General features: G+C 34.2%; 3 protein-coding genes across 6 annotated transcripts; 1 reads left to right on the forward strand and 2 right to left on the reverse strand.

The window, feature by feature from the left end:
- Window positions 1-2,779: 2,779 nt before the first annotated feature.
- LOC133301383 (DNA-directed RNA polymerase subunit 10-like protein) lies at window positions 2,780-4,304 on the reverse strand. Its single transcript, XM_061501014.1, has 4 exons — window positions 4,269-4,304; window positions 4,062-4,120; window positions 3,237-3,331; window positions 2,780-3,146 (listed from the first exon to the last, which is right to left on the reverse strand). Exons 1-4 carry the CDS (start codon window positions 4,302-4,304, stop codon window positions 3,121-3,123), a joined length of 216 nt encoding a protein of 71 aa, XP_061356998.1. The 3' UTR covers window positions 2,780-3,120.
- A 5,819-nt stretch (window positions 4,305-10,123) lies between these two features.
- On the forward strand, window positions 10,124-14,515 carry LOC133301381 (probable BOI-related E3 ubiquitin-protein ligase 2). Of its 4 annotated transcripts, none has more exons than XM_061501005.1 (5): window positions 10,124-10,388; window positions 10,494-10,562; window positions 11,805-11,981; window positions 12,726-13,087; window positions 13,810-14,515. In XM_061501005.1, the coding sequence occupies exons 3-5, from the start codon at window positions 11,876-11,878 to the stop codon at window positions 14,356-14,358; spliced, it is 1,017 nt and encodes a 338-aa protein (XP_061356989.1). In that variant the 5' UTR covers window positions 10,124-10,388; window positions 10,494-10,562; window positions 11,805-11,875; the 3' UTR covers window positions 14,359-14,515. The 4 variants fall into 4 exon arrangements, with proteins under 4 accessions (XP_061356989.1, XP_061356991.1, XP_061356992.1 ...); XM_061501007.1 differs by having other exon boundaries at window positions 11,837-11,981; XM_061501008.1 differs by having other exon boundaries at window positions 11,855-11,981.
- A 2,306-nt stretch (window positions 14,516-16,821) lies between these two features.
- On the reverse strand, window positions 16,822-20,551 carry LOC133301372 (DNA (cytosine-5)-methyltransferase DRM2-like). The gene is made up of 7 exons (XM_061500994.1): window positions 20,495-20,551; window positions 19,960-20,067; window positions 18,862-18,915; window positions 18,707-18,803; window positions 18,341-18,468; window positions 17,500-18,201; window positions 16,822-17,280 (listed from the first exon to the last, which is right to left on the reverse strand). The coding sequence occupies exons 1-7, from the start codon at window positions 20,549-20,551 to the stop codon at window positions 16,822-16,824; spliced, it is 1,605 nt and encodes a 534-aa protein (XP_061356978.1).
- Between the last annotated feature and the right edge of the window lie 331 nt (window positions 20,552-20,882).

The raw sequence follows: 20,882 nt of genomic DNA on the forward strand, positions 1-20,882 counted from the left end.
CTTCAGGATAACAGAAAATGTTTTTTTTTTTTTTTTGGTTGGGTCACAGAAATGTTTATTTAAGAGTTGCAAGTTATCAAGGGCAAGCAAATAGATAATGGCTATAGTTTTTCGTGATAGATGAATATGCATCACGTTTATTTGGAATGGGAACTCAATATAAGATATTATGTTAGACACATCGCTGAGAGTCAAGTTGATACAAAAGACTTCAATCCCTGTCACAATTATCATTCTGGCTAGTAGTAAATTTTATAATTAGTTTATATGTTTTCATATCTTTGTTTAAAAGCAGCTGATCAATAAATTTACATAAACAGATGATAACCCTCAAGTGTAGCATTACGCTTACGCATACTGTCATACACAATCAATCCAACCCAAAAATTTAAATTGTCTAGGATATATAAAATTGGTGATTGTGGTGCATTGTGCTTCCGTAGATAGCTGTGGACAAAAGAAAGAGAACAGAAGAAAGGGAATAGAAAATAAGCAAACAAATGCAAACAGTTCACTAGAGGGGAGGATATTCTTGTTGAGAGCCGCATATTTTAAGTTAAGGCCCAACATGTCTCCGGAAATCCAAACGTTATATTCACCTCATTTTGAAAGAGATAAGAGTCATCAAATCATGATAACTAAGTTGGTGTCATGAACTGAGTAGGTGAGAGTAAGAATATATGTTCGATTCTTCTTAATATATTTTTGGAAGATGTTTAAAGTCTTAAGCCTTGAACTCACTCCAAATTGGACTAATCATAAAGTGATAAATCGATTGGAATATCTCTAAAAAAGAAAAAAAGAAAAGAAAATAGATAAGAGTCATGTTGCCCCTCTCTTTTTTTTTTTTTTTTTCCTTTTTTATTTTTTTTAAGACTGACTTTCTTATGCTGGTAAAAGCAAACATGTGGATAAGTCTACAGCCACTCAAATTATGGCGTAAATTAATACCCCATTGTTGTCAATGAAACAAGAATGAGGTTCAATTATCCTAATCAACACCCTTGTGCATATATTCTCTCACTCAAAATGCATGTGTTATTCTTCAAGTCCTCGAAGTCTTGACTGACATCCACCATATATCTTGAATGGGTGGATTATTTAAATAAAATTTCTATCCTTCTCCCTCATAAAGAATTACTTTATGTTGAAAACGTATCTGCTTGTACAGAAACAAAGTTCACATTCATTACCATAGGCTATGGGACCGATTTGTTGGATGTTGAGTGCTTATTAAAAGGATATTAATAGGCAGACTTTCACTCAAAATAATGAAATTGAAAATAAAAATAAAATGGCAAACAACCTTAAACAACTTCTATTGGAAAGTAATGAAAAAAAGAGAGGCGATCATGCATGATTGATTATACTTCCCAAAATTCAATTCTGTAATTTCAAATAGCTGTAGGAAAAGAATATGTATTCCACGATCCACAATATGTGTATTCTTTATGAGAATGGACAAAAGAATAGATAATTTAATATGTTTTATGTGTTTTAATTATCAAAATATACCATGTCATAAAATCTTTCAATACACGGCTGGATTTATTAAGAATTTTTATCTTGTGAAGGGTTTACAATGCTAGTTTTCCATTTATATATATGGAATGAGATTTGCTGAATCCTTACATAGCTTAAGGGACTTGGCCTTATAGTTAAGGAGACGCATTTCTCATTGTTGATTGTATCTCAACATTTTGCCTTGACAAGTTGCTTATAGGGTAGGAGTCAGATTCTTTTGGTGGTAATGATTTCATAAGAAATTTAGGCAAGCTAATGGCATTTAGCACAAATTCTTAAAAGAGAATGAAAATGGAATTATGTTTTGTATATTCATTATCAATATTTTATGCGAGTAGTAACTGAAAGAAATAAATTCAATTACAATAAAAAAGTGTCAGTAAAGTCCATTATTGAAATATTTCAATAATTAACCAACCATTCGATATTCTGCAAGATATGACAACCCCCAAAAAAGAAGATGAAGCATAGAACAGAAATCATAAATATAAGAGTCGCCTTAGCAGAACAGCCATCGATAAGCAATGGTCCAGGCCATGTAGCTCTCAAAAGTCCAGGCATGAACTCAATACCAAAAACATTTTCAAATCAAATCATTTTGTATAAATTGTAGAAATGCTTACTTAATTTTTATAGTTAATGCTAATACTACCCTCAACTCCATAATCAAATATAGTGGTGAGCTCAATTGACTTAGGGTGCTTTTACTCCAGTTTCTCCCATTTTACTTTAGTTTCAGTTGATCTAGACTTATAGTTCTAGCGTTAGCTAAGGGCATGTGTAGCTGGAGCCTACACCTGGAGGGAGTAACAACAAATTATAATAACACCCGAGTGTTGCACTGCACCGGCTAAACCACATATTGATAGTTTCCCTGGCATTTTTATAGACTATTAATCCTGGCAATCTTCACGAGACCAGAGCGTTAGAAGCATCTAAAATACAGATACAGCCATAAGGGAGTATTCTCTCCTGGAGGAAAATCTCTGTAACCCTTTAGAGCTATGGAAATTCAACCAACTTTGCAACTTAGCAATTAATTGAAATTGTCATGGTTTCTGAGAACACCAATCATATAGTCTAAAATTAAACTACTAGGAATCAGTTTGATATTCAATTCAAATATGGGATGAAAATTTCAAGGGTAAAATTTTCATATAAAGCTCATCCCTAAATTAACACTACACTCATTATATAAAAAGGTTAAATTGCAAAATGGAGAGTAAGTCAGGTAGCAATATTCCTAAATATAAACTTACAACATGCATTAGTATCACATTTGACATTCATAAATAATCAGTTTTTTTATAACTACATGTCAGAAGTCTTCTGAAGTTTGGTTTTTCAGATCATTGTATGATACAATAATATCAAAAGACAGCTCTGTATCACACTGACTAAAATTAAGAAATTAACATAAGCTTCACCTTATCATAGCCCCTCTCAAGAACGGACAACAAGTACAATTGATCTGAACCACCATACAAACTAGACCTGCTTGTTGCAAAACAATTTGAAGAAGGTAAAGGGGAAAAAAGAAGAAGAAGACATTAACACATGGCCAGATCTTGTTCATCTGTAATTCCTTAAGCCTTCTTAACTGGGATCAGACTTGTCCAGAGCTGCAAACAATTGTATGATCAGTACAAAACCGAATGATATTGAAAAAATTGACACGCATAAAAGGAATAATAAAGGGAGACAGAGATTACTATTGTAGTTCAGTAGCTTCTCAATGAGGTCAACATGGGTCATAAGCATGCGCCTACAACAATAACGAACCAGCCCCAGAGCATCCAATGCATCTCTGCAATCCATCATTGAGTTAATAAAACTAGTATTGATCAGATGGTAGATATGAAAGGCCGTCAAGGAATCAAGTATATGGCTTTAATGTTTCTAAAGTGAATGTAAGTTATCTACATTCGCTCCTAAAACAACGTCGTTTTGGATTGAAAAATTAAAAATTTATAATGAAAAATACTATTATAACTCTGAAATAAATTATAATTACAAAAATACATTGATTTCCGCCTCAAAACGACGTAGTTTTGGGCTCACTGTAGATAAGTTATCTACATTTACCGTAGAAGAAACGAACCCCAAGTATATATATATATATATATATATATATATATATATATATATATATATATATATATATATATAATGGTACCTAATATCCCTTAAGGGATGCAGTTGGTGAAGAACAATATTATATGATAACTTTTTAGCAATAAAAATGCTGCAACAACAGGGCCAGAATTTATGCTTAAAATTCTTAAAGCCCATTTTTTTTTTTTTTTTTCTTTTTAAAGGGTTATCGATTAATATAGGAGGCCTTGTAGGAATGGGGGAAGGAACAAGAGCTATCGGGTCATTGACAAGTTCCGACAAATTTATTTCAAGCTAAATCATACACATTGCATGTAGCCCTAATATTATGTAAGGATTTTTTTTTTTCTTTGAAACTTTTGATTAATCTTCAAAAAAAAAAAAGCACAGAAATTTGAAAAGAGAAGGGTTAGGGTACTGACCCTTCACTGTAATCTGCCTGCAGAAGGTCCAGATAGGGATCCCATTTGTTTCCAATGACCTAAAATGGGAGAAAACGAAACAATTTGAGCGTCAATTAAGTAAAACCCTAAATCCTGAAATCGTTAAAAAAGGCCCAAACTTTAAAAAAGTTAATCTATGAGTTGCCTTGAAAAGAGCAAGAAATAGAGTATTGGATGAGTAGAGACCTTTCCACAGGTGAAACAACGAACGGGTATGATCATCTTCCTCTACCCCGTCTCTCTCTTTGTTCTTCTCTGCTTACACGAAACCCTTCTAATAATATTTGAGCGTGTACTATATATTAATCTTAACCTGAATTTTTTATTTATTACAGAGACCTTTTAATATTCATGAGAAAAAAAATATTACAATTAACTTTAAAGTTTAGTAAATTTGTTAATTACAGTCATTTGTTGATCAATGGTAACAGACAATTTAGCTACACTAAATAAATATGTTCTTTTCATGTTTTTTCAAAATATCAAAATAATATTTTATTGCATAGCATCTATATAACAATATTTTTAAAAATACATGAGAGGATTATCTAAATTTTCATTATACACAAAAATCTATATGGGCATAAACTATACAGCTAATTCACCTTTGTTTTTTTTTTTTTAATCTTTTGGTGTCCCTATATTTTTATTATTTTTCTTTTAATATATTCATGGATAGAATAGAATGAAAATGGCTTTGATACAGGCAACCTCTGACCTAATAGCCAGTTTGCGCTATCCTTGTAACTAAAATTAACATGCCTTGAGTCTACTAATTAGGAAGAGTTGTAGGTTTAAATCTATTTTATACGGTCGATTTTAAGTTAAAACAGAGCATTCTCAAATAATCTAGAGGCATATCCATATAAAATCTCAATAATTTAATTTATAAATTAGATACCCAGGAAAGTACTATAAATGTTTTCTTATCCTGAAAATATTTCAAGTTTTATCCTTCGCCTCTAAATTAATTTTTCTGACTTTAGACCCTATTTGTGTTCTAATTAAACTAATTTAATTTGCGCTTGTCTTTGTTTGCTTCTTTACAGGTGTTAAGATATCATTAATCGAACCACTGTTTTGTCTTTGTAGAGGAGAAACAAAATGAAAGAGTCCAACGGTTAGCGTAGAATTGAATAGTGTTGGGGCACTTTCTTATGATCATGGTCATACTTTATTTCAGCAAGCGAACTATGTGCTACCAATTGTATGCATGCGTTCAAGAATTTATTGTTTGTTTGATACTTAAATGAGTTATAAAGCATTACCCTCAAATCATTGTGTTATAACTACTGTAGGTCATAAACATTACGGTTGCAGGGGTATTTCCTTTGAAGGTACTTTACTTTCTCTATCATATCTTCCTACACAGCGCAAGCAATCCGTTGTTGCTGGTGCAGTTGAAGATGCTTGTGCTTGAAGAAGGCCAAAAAAATGAACTTTGACCGCCTCCATGCCCAATTCTTAAGAAATGAACGATGATTGAGGAGAAAGTTGGATAGCCAACAAGCTATGTTGCTATATAATTTTCTTTTGTCATCACCAACTTGGTATATTCATTGAATTTGACTAAATACACACATAGTTTAAGCTGGGCCTAAGACTTCATTATATGAGTTAATTAAAACAATATGAAAATTCCTCAAGCTTTAGCTATACATGAACGGGTGTTTTGAATTATGTTAGTCAAGTTCATTTAACTTTATTCTAAAGTGTTGAATTTGATTATATACGGGATTCTCTATTACCTTTGATTGTTAAATATAGATAACATACTACCTCAATCAACTGTCTCGCACAACTCTTTTGATGGCGTCTCAAAGATCATGACATTTATTTGTAGTGTGACCATACCTATCATTTTTTTTGTAAACAACCATACCCATAAGTAAATACGCAATGTTACTCAAGTCTACCTTTCCTCGATTTTGGATGGGTTTAGGCCTTTCAACGTGTCACTGTCACAACTCAGTTTGGGCAAATTATGTCTAGATCTGGAACCTCGATATGTAAGGGTGTACGCAGAGGTCAATGCTCTTAGTCTTGACCTTTGAGTTCCTTTTACTCCATTGCCCCTCGATGTCATGGCACTCGCCAAAAGGAGTTCTCTTTATACTCGACATTTGTCCTTTTGATTTCTTCCAAATCCACATACTTGGAGGACCTCACATTGAACTTGGTCAAGTTATTGATCGAGGTCTTGTTCAGAGACTTAGAGAATGGTGTAGTGTGGATACCGATTATGAGCAGGTGTAGATACAAATTTTCGTTCAAGTTGTAGACTTATATGGTTTCTGCATTGAACTTATTCAAATAGTTGTGAAGTGGCTCACCTTCTTTTTCTCGGATTCGTGATAGGGTCTGAGATGATTTTGGATGAATTTTGCTGGTAGCAAAGCTTAGGAAGAACATCTGGGAGACATCCTTGAATGAGTTGAAGGAACGGATAGCAGGGCGTTGAACCAATGTAGGGCTAGTCTAGTGAGAAAGGAAGCAAATACTCTACAAAGAACAAATATTTGGCTCACACGACGTACTTGGCCATCTTAAAGGCATTTAGATGCTCATGCAGATCTTTAATTCCATCATAGTGAGCTAGGTTCGGTTGTTTCTAGCTCTGGTGAATGGCAAGACCATGATGTAAATGGTAATTAGGTTATCCTCATGCTCCTCGTTTTAGATGGGTAGCTCATTTGTTTTGGCTTGTTCTCCTTTAGGTTGGCTTTGCTCGTGACCATGCAGCCTTGCATTTTCACCCTAGTGCTCACGAAACGACATTTAATGTCATCAAAACATTGCATCAACAGGGTCACCACAACTTGGATTGAATCAGGTTGATGGGTAGTCGCGTGGGGATTGGACTGGCTTGGTGGGACCGAATCTTCTTCTTGGTCAGCGCCCAAACCATTCATCTCTTGCGTGTTAGGCTTTGGTGGTGGCGGCAACAATTGTTGTTGCGATGAATGGTGGTTTTGTGCTATGTGTATTCACCATGATTGGATGTGAATCGAAGTTTAACGATTTTCACAAATGGTGCAATTGCTCAATTTGAGAGGATCGTAATTAATATGAGATTTGGGAGCTAGCGAATGATGTGGTGTGTATGCATAATAACAATAGAGAAGGCTAAGGTTTCACAAGTATACACTTGTGTGGATAAAGTCTAATATCTCTTAGAGCCTATAGAATTCATCACGTGAGTTTAGAACATAAAGCAAGAGAATATTATCAAATTCAAAATAAACTAATCATGTATTTTTCATAGAAGTCTGCCCTTAATATAGAACTCTAAAAATAAATAAAAGGAATACTAACACTTCAATACAACATTAGTATATAGGAAAAACACTTCTCCAACAACAGGAGAAGTTTCTTTTGCTGTATTAGTCCTTTCAATTTTCATTCAATTTTTTTGGAGAAATATAAATCCCTTAGTATTTCATGTTACCGGAAAGAAATCATCTCCCGCTATCTCACAATATTTCATTTTTTAAGTATTTTTATTAACTTAAATAAAGAGACCCACATAAAAAAATTTGAATGACATGAGAGATAAAACTACTTGCAACATTAGAAAAGTTTTCGCCTTAGTATATTGTATAAAATATGGGGTTTGAATTTGTCATTTAACATGACACAACAAACTTTCCTACACACACAATATTTTGTGGGGCCCACATTTTTTGAAGAAAAAATAAATAAATTACGGCACGCAAAACGAATCTCTATAAAATTACACAATCACTTTTTCTACAACATAACTCTTATAAAACCCATAAAATATATCAAAAGTCACGAGAAATAAAAAAATCACGTTCACGAGACAAGTGAAACACCATCCACATATACTTTACAACTTCATATATTACATCATATATTAAGATGATAGTAGTAGAATATGTCTTTTGAGTTTACTGAAAGAAAATTTAGTCATTAACACGAAATTAACTCAGGGGGCGTTTGGTTGAGGAGAATTTTTTTGAATAATAGGATAATGTAATTGATACAGAAGTGGTTGAAAAGTGAGTTTGGTAGGAAAATGTAAAAAAAATTGTTTGGTTGAGTAAAAATTTACCAGGAAAATTATGTGAAATTCTTGAATGTGTGTTTGGTTGAAGATAAAATATTGATGGGTAAATTTAGTGAAATTACAAAATAACCCTCCGACTAAATAACCCTTTTATTTTACAAACTTATTGACCCAACGGCAACATCCACAACGTCTTTCTCTGTCTATGTTTGCCATCTCTGTCTCTTTTCCACTCCGTTTCCGTCTCTGTTTATGTTTGCCATCTCTCCCACTCTCACGCTAGTTGCGCCAAGTTGACGCCATTAGCGTCAACTTCAAGCTAATGACGCCAACTTTGATGTTAAAAGCCAAGAATTTAACGCAAGGTTGCGCCAAATGAAGGAGAGTCACTGCAATCCCACGGGAATGGCGTGGAAATGAAGCTAACAACGTCGGTGATTTGAAACAGCATTTTGTGTTTGCACATTCTTCTTGCACCTGTTGAAGCTAAGAAGGAGGGGTATATTTGTCACCCCATTCTCCACCTTTTTCACATATCCGATTTCCTAAACCAATACCACCTGTTGAAACGGCTTCTTCAACAGTGCTCAAATCCAATTTTTACACTTCTTCTTGCATTGCAGGGCAAGTGGGTTTGATGGGCATATTTTCCAAAAATCCCCAACCAAACGTGGTTTACTCAGATTCCCACATGCACTTAGCCAGCAAAGTTTTAACTTCTCCCCAACCAAACACTACCTCAATGTAAAACCAAAAACCCACTCACTTCCAAAACAACTTCAAGGGCAAGGCAAGAACAACGTTGTGCTTCTGAAGTCATGCATGGCAGATGTTACGGATAATAAGCGGCCTTCCGCATAACGAGAGGGGTGGGGTCCCTCTCTGTCTTCACATTGTGGTATGACTTATGAGCAGTGTTTTAAAACTCGAACCGGTCGAGGTACTGGGTTGCTGGGTCATTGGTTCAACCGGGTTGAACCGGATTTACTGTTCACATATTAAAAGTATAAAAATATTACTTATATTAATAAAAATTCACATAAGAAAACTATTAATGAGCTTCAAAAAATAAATTGATTTTTAATGATAGCAAATATTATATACTTGTAAGCTTCTAGCTCTAAACCATATCCTAATATTGGATTAAAATTGCAATATAAGTTAAATGCACCTTTTGTGCTTGACATGATACGAATAAATTAAATCATGATAACAAATAGTATGCATGAAATATACACTAAGAAAAGAGTGTCACCGTTATCATGATAACAAATAGTATGCATGAAATATACACTAAAAAAAAGTGTCCATCGTTGAGATGAGATCATGAGACCATCAGTGTTTATCACCACTTAACTTCATGAGATCATTATAAGATGCAACTAAATTACATAAACGAACTACACTAATCTAAAATACCTTATTATTTTCACCTTACTTTTGATCATATTCATAATAAAATATGAATATGATTTAATTCAAGAGTTCTTATCAACAAAAAAAAAAAATTTACCAAAAAAATAAGAAGGAATAATCGGTCTAACCCGAGTCACCAGGTCAACCGAGTTTCTACCAGGTCAACCGGTTCAATCTGGGGAACTACACTAATCTAAAATACCTTATTATTTTCACCTTACTTTTGATCATATTCATAATAAAATATGAATATGATTTAATTCAAGAGTTCTTATCAACAAAAAAAAAATTTACCAAAAAAATAAGAAGGAATAATCGGTCTAATCCGAGTCACCAGGTCAACCGAGTTTCTACCAGGTCAACCGGTTCAATCTGGGTTGACTGCAGAAACAATCCATCTACCTGCTCGGACCGAAAAACCCACCGGATCATCAAGTCTCGGGTCGACCCGTCGCCGAGTTTTAAAACACTGATTGTCAGTTTCCATTATCCAATCAATCCGTCAAAATAAATAAATAAAAATAATTGACTACAATTATATTATAGACCATAAAAGAAGTAATGATTATTCTCCAAAAAAAGAAGAAGTAATGGCTTCAAATTTCAATACTAAAAAATTATTAATTTGTCTAGCCATTTCATCTGCAACATCTACTCCTTCGTCTTCCTCTACACTATTCTATTCTATTAATCAATCATCATTCATCCACCATCCATCCACTTTCTCCAACCTACCTTTCTAGATCTCTCACCCTGTTCTTTTTCTCTCAGATCCTTTTGCTCCGTGGTTATTTTTGGATGTATATCAACTTGATCTTTCTTTTCTTTTTTTCCTTGCTAGAAAGCATTTCAATCTCAAGGTATTTATTGGGTTCTTATTTGAATTGTTCTTCCATTGTTTTATATTACAAAGTTTTCATCTTTTTAGATTGTAGTGCCTGATTTGCTTGGTTTACACTTTACAGTGGATTGCATTGCGGATTTTCATTTTTCTACCCTTGAGACCAACATTCACAAAGGTCCTGAACATCAAGGTAACCATTTGTTATCATGTTCTGTTATGTGTCATGGCATATATTTATTTATTTATTTTTCAAAGATTTTGTTTTTATAAACTTGAGTGAAATATTTTCAAGTTTTTCGTTTTTATAAATCACTTATGATCTTCATCTTTTTTTTTTTTTTTTTCCATTCTCTATTGGCTAAATATTCAGTTTTGATTGCACATAATCATGTCTTTTTCATTAGAGATCATCTTGCGCTCAAATTTTTAATGGACATTCATGGGGAGTTGTTTAATTTGAAATTGGTTAATATATCCAATGTTGCATATTTGCATCAGGAAACTTGCCCAAATGTTTGTTCTGCATAAGAATGAGTTCCCTAGCTATTTTATATGATTGGATAAGGTGAATATTAGGTCCTCTTTTCCGGGATTTTGTTGTTGGATCTCTGTGCAACCCCAAGGCTTTACTGCTTTTATTTGTGATTTATAGTCAACCCCAAAGATCATACCAGAGGTGGTGGAATCACCCAGACAGAGATATACAGAGCACATGGCAATGCATTTCGGGTAGTTATCCTGAAGATAGCATAACAACCTGAAATGCATTGCCAAGTGCTCTGTGTATCTCTGTCTGGGTGAATCTAACACCTTTGGTGTGATCATTTGGGAATCCCAGCAGCATCTCATATTGATCTGGTTCTAGAGGTCCCACTTTGTTTTTCCCATTCCCAACCAAGTTCCCCTTTCTACGCTCTTTAAGTACATTCTGTTGGACACATATGCCAATTTCTACACTCTTATGACTTCCTTTTCTATTCTTCACTTGGCCTTGTGTTGGAAAGGAAGCAATGAGGTGTGCCAATTTCTAATTTTCTATGGATTAATTAATAAAAAATGATCAAAAATGGGGAAAAGAGCATATATGCCAATTTATGGGAATGCTATATATTTTCTCTGTCAGTTTATCAACTGATTTAATGGATTTTGGTGAAATTCAATAATTTTTTTGGGGAATTCATCATGTCATTGTACTACTTCTATGCTTTTTTTTTTACTTATTTGAAATTGGTTATATGAAGGTAAGCCTAGAGCAGTGTTAAAGCTGCTCCTTTGTAATTGAAAAATTATGATTTGAATCCAAGAAATAGGCTTTCATGTCATATAGTTTAAATTATTCTATTGATGTAATTAATGGTGCTGGAATATTTGCTGTTAGTGTTTCATAATTTAAAATTTGATGGCAAGTTCTCCCTTTTTTCCGTCCCTGTAGATAATTGAAGCTTAAATAGTTTTCTTTTAAAGCTACATAAGTTGATTTAGGCAATCAGATTTCCTGGGATAATGTTGGGGGGCAACGAGAGAAATCCTGTGCTTCCTGTTTTTCTGGACGGGACTCAATTTCAGTATCAAGCTAATGTGGCAAATCAGCTGCAGTTGTTTGGAAATTGTGAGTTTTCTCCTTCCTTTTGTCATGTGATTATAAATTTTTTCATTGAATGCTGTTGTTAAGCAGGGTATCTCTTCTTTGTTTTGCTGTCCTTATGCTTTTGATTGGAGTATGTTTGTCTGGTTAAATGCGTTTAAAGTTACTTGGTTTTATGTTCTTTTTCTGGGTTTTTACTCAAGTGTCACCTTCCATCCTTTACTTTCAACTATTCTTTCCTCCTTTATTCATTGTTGCAACAGGCACAATGACTGCATCTTCTCTCTTTTGTTGAATAAGGGTGGAGTGCAATATTCATAGGTTATGAACTTGTCTTGTTTATTGCACGTGTGCATGTTTTGCTTGTGTGTATTGTATGTATGTGCGCCTGAACTTGCAGGACATGGTCAATGCTGATTTCTGCACCTACTTATCCTGCATCCTTTATCATGTATTTTGATGTTGGAACACAAGAATGGTAATGGCCCTTGACATGGAATTTGTATTTCTTGTAACAAGAGGCCTTTTTCGTTACTTGTATCATGTACTGTATCCAACCTACAAACTGATGATTGTTTATAATTGCTGTTGCTAGCTGTGATATTATTATGTTCTGTTGTAAAATGAGAAATTATTACTTGTTTGTTACAGATTACGCAGTTCCTTAAATAACCATTTCAATTAATTTTTGTTTCCTTTGATAATTCCTGTACTTTATCTGTGGTTTTAAATTATCACTGAGTGATGAACACACAATTTCTCTTGCAGTACAAGCTGGATGTAATGTTGATCCAGTTAATTACTTCGGAAATGAGCATATCGGTTCCATGATTCAGCCTAATAAGCGAGGCAAGGAAATGGAAGATATCTCAAAGCAGCAAAGGCTTCAGATTTCCTTAAATTACAATGTCTATCAAGATGATGCTGATCGATCAGCAAGTATTCCAAACCCTAACCCGGTGTCAACAGGATTGAGGCTTTCGTATGATGATGATGAGCGCAACTCATCTGTTACTTCAGTGAGTGGCAGCATGACTGCCACGCCTTCTGTCATATTGTCCCTTAGTGACAATATCAAAACAGAGTTTGATAGGCAACAGGAAGAGTTGGATCAGTATATTAAACTTCAGGTAATCTATCATTTTATCTCTTTGTTTTTTTATTTTGTGATGTTGGTTGTGGGAGGTCTTCGGGGTGCAAATTATTCATGTTTGAAATATTTCTGCTCATTAGAAAGGTATGAATGACTAATCTGTGGCTTAATCCAATTCGAGAAAGAGGAAATTGTAAACATTCTTTCCATTTATGGTTGATTAATTCTGTTTATATGGGTGGTTATTTCGTATTTATGAACCCTGTATATATGGGGAATTTGTGATAAATAGGAGAGAAGGGGATCTCATTAGATAAACTATTGATTTTTATGCTACACCAGTTACAGTAATACAGAAGCCATCCATTTCCGTTTATTTCCTTTATTGTTCCTTTACTCTCTGATCAAATCCTATCATTTTTCTTTATCAGCTTGCGTTTGTATCCTGCTTTTTCAAATATATCATTATGCAGTCATTTTGGGTATACTTTTTTTCCTTTTGTTGGTAGGCCTTTCATTGCCTTATTCATCGGGCATCACTCTCTTGAAGAATTATTTCTTTTTGAACACTTTACCTCAAGTGTTTAAAATATTCAGCGAGTCAGGGTGACTATTTTGGAGCCTGTAATTTTTTTACTATTTCACAAAGATATATAGAACTAGAAATTATACTTCGATTATTTAATCATCAATTTTGTATGATTCTTGGTTTGGTTATTTTGCACTTTTTTCATGTTATTCCAATTCATTTCTACACAGAAGGAACAATTGTCCAAAGGAGTAAGAGACATGAAGCAAAAACACATGGCTTCTCTTTTTACTTCCATTGAGAAAGGTATTAGTAAGAAGCTAAAGGAAAAAGATGTGGAGCTAGAGAACATGAACCGTAAAACTGGGGAACTAGCAGAGAGATTAAAGCAAGTAGCCATTGAAGCACAAAACTGGCACTATAGAGCAAAGTATAATGAGTCAGTTGTCAATACGTTAAGGAATAATCTCCAGCAGGCAATTTCACAAGGAGTTGAGCAAGGTAAGGAAGGGTTTGGAGACAGTGAAGTTGATGATGCTGCCTCATACATAGATCCCAATAACTTCATGAGCATTCCAGGTATGCCTGTCAAATCTACTTACAAGAGTTACCAAGGAATGGAGAATTTGACTTGCAGAGCATGCAAGGCAAAGGAGGTTTCCATGTTGTTGATACCTTGTAGGCACCTGTGCTTGTGTAAGGACTGTGATGGATTTATCAATGTTTGTCCTGTTTGTCAACTTATAAAAACTGCAAGTGTCGAGGTTTATCTGTCTTAACTTACAAAAGGGTTAGTACTTAAAACTAAAATGGAATAACTGTTTGCTTTGTGTGATTTATCTGGCCAAGTTCTTAATTTTCAAGTAAAAAGTACTTGTCAATATAAAAATCTACTACTTCCAAGGATATTTCTACCCAAGTTTCTTGTGTTTATAGGCTACCTTCTATCCAAGGATATTTTATATTCTCTTTTTCGTTGAACTTTACCTGATTACTGATGTCATGCATTCATTATTATGTTATGAACAGAGAAATAGGTGGAATATAAAGATGCCCTGGCTTCAATGGATGTTCATGAAAAGGAAAAAACATCTGCAACTTCATTTAATACATTAAACTCTTCGTTTCTCCTCTAACTCTCTCTGTGCTCATAAACGCAAGCACGCGCTTTGTGTTTCAAGAAAATACAGCAAGAAACCCAAAACTTCTTAGTGATGGTATGTTAGCTGTTCTCTCTCTAAATTTACTATTTCTCAGCCATTAAACTTGATTTTTTTAATATTTATTGACCATATTTATTAATTACAAGTTTAGAATATTAATTTATGTATTTTTTTTCTCGTTTATCGATTTTTTGGTTGAAGAATTAAATAGCATTCACAAGGTGCTAACTCTCAAAATAACTATGATTCGAACACTGGAGCTTGACGTGTTTGACACATAATGTGGTGATAAATTGTGCATCCAATAATTTTGCTAAGATTTCAGCACTACAAAGTTAGAAAGATATACTTCATAATAATTTTTGTACAAATAAACTCATAAAAATGTACAAAAAATTATTATAAAGTATATGTTTCAAACTTTATAATGTTAAAATTTTAGCAAAATTATTGTAAAGTAATTGGATGAATAATTTATCACCACATTTTGTCAATAGCTTCCTTGACTAGAAGATGGCATGCCAAACACCTCAAGCTTGACATCAGTCTTCAAAACGTAGTCATTATGAGAGCTAGCAATTTCTGAATTCTATATATTTTTTCAACCAAAAAATTTAATAAAAGAGGGGGGAAACATAAATTAATATTCTAAACTTGTAATTTATAAATCTTGTCAGTAAATATTAAAAAAATCAAGTTCAATGGCAGAGAAATAGTAAATTTAGAGAGGGAACAACTAAAATACCATCACCAAGAAGTTCTGGGTTTTTTGCTGTATTTTCTTGAAACACAAGAAATGCAGTGCATGCTTGCTTTTAAGTGCAGAGAGAAAGTGAGTGCAGAAACAAAGAGTTTGCAAATTAATTGATTTTTTTTTTCTGTTACTTAAATGGGTTCCAGATGTGTTTTCCTCGTTGCACAACATTATTATCTTAACGTGTCCTTAAAATGGCAAAGTTTGACACGTGAGAGGATTTAGCTTCACTCCATAGCAATCATCAAATGAGATAGATAGCATCAGAGCCAAGGCTCACCAATGGGTTGTGATACTTGTTCTAGTAAAGTAAAATTTGTTTGGTTTATGAAATTTTTTCAATATTTGAATATAAGATTAATTATTTCAAGCACAGAGGGATATTGCTTGACTCGAATTTGTTAGATAACCGATTCATCAAGTTTCAGATAAACCTGACTAGTTCGAGCCGAGTTTGATAACATTGCTATTAACCATTACTATGATTATGAACAGAGAAATAGGGGAATGCCCAGGCATAACTATTTGGTCATGAAAAGGAACATTGGTATTTTTTTATGTGAGTGCAGATTTTCATACCATATTGACAAAATAGGATTAGCTTTGTTTTTTTTTTCATTTTTTGGATGAATATCTCCTACCTATATTTTCGGACCATTAACAGAATTACCACCAACTTATAAATCCCTTAAGCCATTTCCGCGGTTAAAATCTGCGAAATATAATGGGCACCAACTTACAAGGGAATTAGGAATAGGACTTTGGATACTTAACGGGCCAAATTACAAGCTTGGCTTCAACACATTATTATAAATTAACTAATGCATTCTCCTATAAGGCAGGCACTAATGCCCTGACTTTACAAGGTCGGGATTTATGGGTGCGACATTTGGAAAGGTAGCCGGTTTATTTTTTATTTTTTTGAATTAAAGTAAAAAATATTGAATTTAATTTTTCCCTCCAAGCAAAATAACTATTAACAACAAAAATATAAACAATGAATAAAAGCAAGGAGGGAAGAATTATGACTGTGTGCTGTGACATTTATTTCTAAGCAATTTCCCTATTACACGGTTATTACCCAGCCTATATGCATATCAGTTAGCATGTGGACTGGTATGCTTAAGACGTAGTTGAAATCATATAAAACTTATTGATGTAAAGCAAAACCAGGTGAGACCAAAATAACATAAAAAATTATGACCAAAAAAATAAATAAAACAAAATTACAGAAGAATTTTCAATTTCAGATATGTATTGAATTCTCCTCCAGTTATATACTTTATTTTGAATTCTTCTCCTACAAAACTACGAGTCAATAAAATCTACCATGTACAGTTTTTGTTTGACATAGGCTCATTTCGTTGTATATCCATTACTGCCTCAACTATCCTAAAATATTCGTAAAAAAGTGAAGAGTGTTCACCCTCTAGCCCATGTCGAGTTACTCGGTTACTGCCAGAAAGGTTGTTGCAGGGGCTTCCGCCAATAATGAGGTCAAATCCACCAATATTGTTTATCCACTGCCCCAGCTGATTTAAAGAGACTTGTTGTACATCTTCAACCTCAATTAAATTTCCCCCTTGGTTGGTCTGTTCCCACCAACTTCGAAGAATATTTCTGTTCCCTTCAACTATTTCCACAGATACCACATTTTTTAGCACTATTCCAAGTCGATGCAGAGCAACCTCGGCACCTCCAATGCCAGAAAAGAGAGACAGGACATTAATGCCATTTGGAAAACGACCCTTCAACACTGAAAGATGGTAGGCAACTGTATCAACCTGAATCCAATGAGCTTTCAAATGAAACCGAGAGGTAAAATATAAAAAATAGCTTAATTTTCATTCGAACTATTTTAAATTATCACCTAATTACGGGTTATCATATCCATAACAAAGTTTGATTTTTCATCTTATCATCGTATATTCATAGCAAAACACTTTCAATGATATGCGAAAACTTAAATAGTCAGTGTAACACTCAAAACATAGCAGACCAACCTGAAATGCATTGCCAAGTGCTCTGTATCTCTCTGTCCGGTTGATGCCACCACCTCTGGTGTGATTCTTTGGGAATCCCAGCAGCATCTCATACTCATCAGGTTCTAGAGGTGCAACTTTGTTTTTCCCAACCCAAATCAAGTTCCACCTTTTACACTCTGTAAGTATATTCTGTTGGACATTAGGAGGAGGTTCAGCATCACACCCTTCAAGGTGTTTCCTTATTCTCTCTGTAGCTGTGGCAGCAGCTATGGAACCTAGAAGGCAATTGAGCGTTGTTCTTCTGTCCCACGAAGGCCAAAACATTTTAGTTGTAGGAAAAGCATCTTGGATAGTGAGCGGTGGGATAGGAAGCAGGGGCGAGCGATTGTGAATGGGAAGATTATGGATATATCCTCTTTTCCTTGTTGCAGCGCAAAAGAATTTAGAATCCACAAACTCTGGCTCAATCTCAAACAGAAAATTTGATATTTTATTCCAAACTCCTTTAGGAGCAAGAGCCACGTTTTCAAAATAGAAGTATGGTGGACCCGCTACTTCATTTGGGAGCTTTCTTGCAACCACCGGACAGAGTTCATTGGGTATACTAAATCCTCTCATCGAACGAGAGAGATGTATCATCTCCATATCAATTGCTGATGGCTTCTTCTCACTTGCCCGGTAGATTCTGCTTTTCCATTTATTGTTGTGAAGCTTCACTCTCTTACTCGTATGAGGATAATAATGATCTCTAATCTGGCAGAGCAGAAGATTTATATAACATCATTTGAGAAAAGAACTTGCATTATTGGCATGTTAACCAGAAACCTTATAACTAATTTAATAGGATTGTAAGCCACACCTTTTTATGTGTATAAACAGACGCATCACCTTTCTTTTCGGGTGGATCTTGAAGAAGGGAGTCAATTTCCTTTTCTAATTGAGCAGCACAAATGAAATCTGTCAGCTCACTGATATCGGCTTCAGGACCTGCCAAATGTTATAATTAAAAGCCAAAATATTAAAGAATCATGACCAATCAAATTTACAGATGCTACATGGAAAATAAGGAGATTGCAAGCATCCTTGCATTGCTTGTTAGTAAAGCTCATTTGTTTTCATGACAATATATTTTCTGGTGTATGCAAACCAAAGAGAAACAGAAACTTAAAATAAAAAAGTTAATAGCATATATCATATAAGAGCTACAATTATACAGTGCTGGTACCACATTTGTTTACAGCTATCAAAGCCTCCTCAAGAGGGTAACCCATATGCACAAGTATCGACAAGGTCTCATCCTTCTCTATCGTGAAGGTGTTTTCCTGCATAAAAAGGAAACAGTTAAATGGAACCTAGATACACGATATCAGCAAGACAGACCAGGCCATACAGATTAGAAAGGTAAAGAAAATCACTATATACTCGTGCAGCTACCTGAAAAAGAGTCCACTGTTATATACACTCCGTAAGTATATCTACTCAACCATGAAAATAATATATCCATTGACTGCAAAATTTTACTCTTTCATATTGAGTATGACTCATACTTCGCATTCTGATGACAACTCTTATTGACGAGACGCAGAGAAAGCCAACAGAGTCCATGGTACTACTGTGGGCCTTATGTTCATTTTATTTTTATGTTTTCTAGTAGTTTGAACTTGAACCCATGAATAGCTACTTGTTTCTTAGGGTTTTTAAGTCCATTTATATTCTTCTTGTAAATAGAGTCTTTGTAACGAGTGCAGTGAAGAGAATATAGTGAAACATTGCTAGACATAGCCCACGTTGGGTGAATTAAGGTAAATCTGTATCTCCGTTTTTTCTTCCCTTCTCTCTTTTCTGTTTTGCTATCGTGAGTGTGTGATTATTCGGTCCAAATATTTCATACAACAGATATATGTTACCAATTAGGCAATTAGTTAAGAGAAATAATATGCGGATTCAGCATTAGATGTACCAAAATTGATTTATCGACCTTGTATGAGAAAATTGAAAGCCATGTACAGATAATAAAGAACCTTATATTATTTTTAAACCTCTCACCTGGCAATAGTGGTAGACTGGTAATTCTATGACACGATTGGTTTTCTTACTATACTTTTTTAGTTCCTTCTTACTCTAATCCGCTGTGCATCTCAAATGTGTCTAAATTAATGCTGGTTTTATTTTCTTATTGTAGCTATTTCATGTTCAAGACGAGTGACAATAAGCCTATCAAGCTCGGTACAGAAAAGGACTCCTAAATTGAATGATTCCTAGAGTCCGGTTACTCATAAGAATGCACAATACTATGATGATAGATCAATGAAAAAGAGTGCAGTGCTTTATGTATATTTAAGTTAAACAGAGTAGAGGAAAATGATAATACTTAATTACAAGGAATAACGAATTGCAATTACAAGGAAAAACGTGAAGTTCTAGATTGTATCATTGATAGAAATGATAAGAAAGAATATCATAGGGGTATAAATCTACCTCACTTCCGGGACAACTATCCTCGTCAGAGAAGTCAATTGGTATATCAGTTTTCTCAGCAGAAGCACTTGGCTTACTGGAAGCTACTGACAGAGGATCCTCTGGTGTCTGCAAGCTCAAGGATGTTAATAAAAAAAATGTAGTCTTATATACGGAAGACAGTGATCTAACATGCTGGACAGTCCATTCATATCAAATTCTTGTACAATGTCTAGTCATTCACAAATAGAAACTTAATCAGATTTTAATCTGTGACAGATAGTCAATTCATATTATGATGTCCATCTTTCTACTACAATTGTAGCATTTCAAAGGGTAAAAAAAAGCCTTGTTTAAGGTAGAGGGAGCTTTGAACTTGACATTAGGTCACAAAAGCAATTAACATGTGAAAGATTGAAAATCTGCCATAAGAATAATACTTAAATAACAAGTTTATCTGAATCAAAACCATAATTTATGTGAATCACTGGTTCACAAGACAATGGTACATGGGCAAGAAGGTAAAATACTAGGCGACTGATATAGAGTTACTTACAGCAGTAAGTGTTAGCAGAGTTTCCAAAATGTCTTCCTCATTATCTTCTCCTACCATGGATTAAAACAAAACAAAATCTTATCGTTCAGGGCCAGTACTAGTAATAGTTACTAAACATATTAAACGAGAAAAACAACCATTTTCCTCAATTGCTTTGATCACTGTCTCTCTGGAAAATCCCATTCCCACAAAGAGATGAATCAGCTTGGCATATTTAGCACTCGCGGAAGTTGTGCCACTCTCCTAAACAGAACACGGAATACTTCAACCTTACAAAAAGAAGAAACTCATGCTATGTTTTCCCTAAAGAATTTGCAAGAGAGAAATGCACCAGAGGTTATAAAATTAGGCTTAAGATTGATCAACAAATTATGAAAAAAGAAAAACT

This window comes from Gastrolobium bilobum, unplaced genomic scaffold (genome assembly GCF_033153095.1).
Source record: "Gastrolobium bilobum isolate Gb01-03AN ecotype WA unplaced genomic scaffold, APGP_CSIRO_Gbil_v1 utg4269, whole genome shotgun sequence".
In the NCBI taxonomy this organism is placed as follows: domain Eukaryota; kingdom Viridiplantae; phylum Streptophyta; class Magnoliopsida; order Fabales; family Fabaceae; genus Gastrolobium; species Gastrolobium bilobum.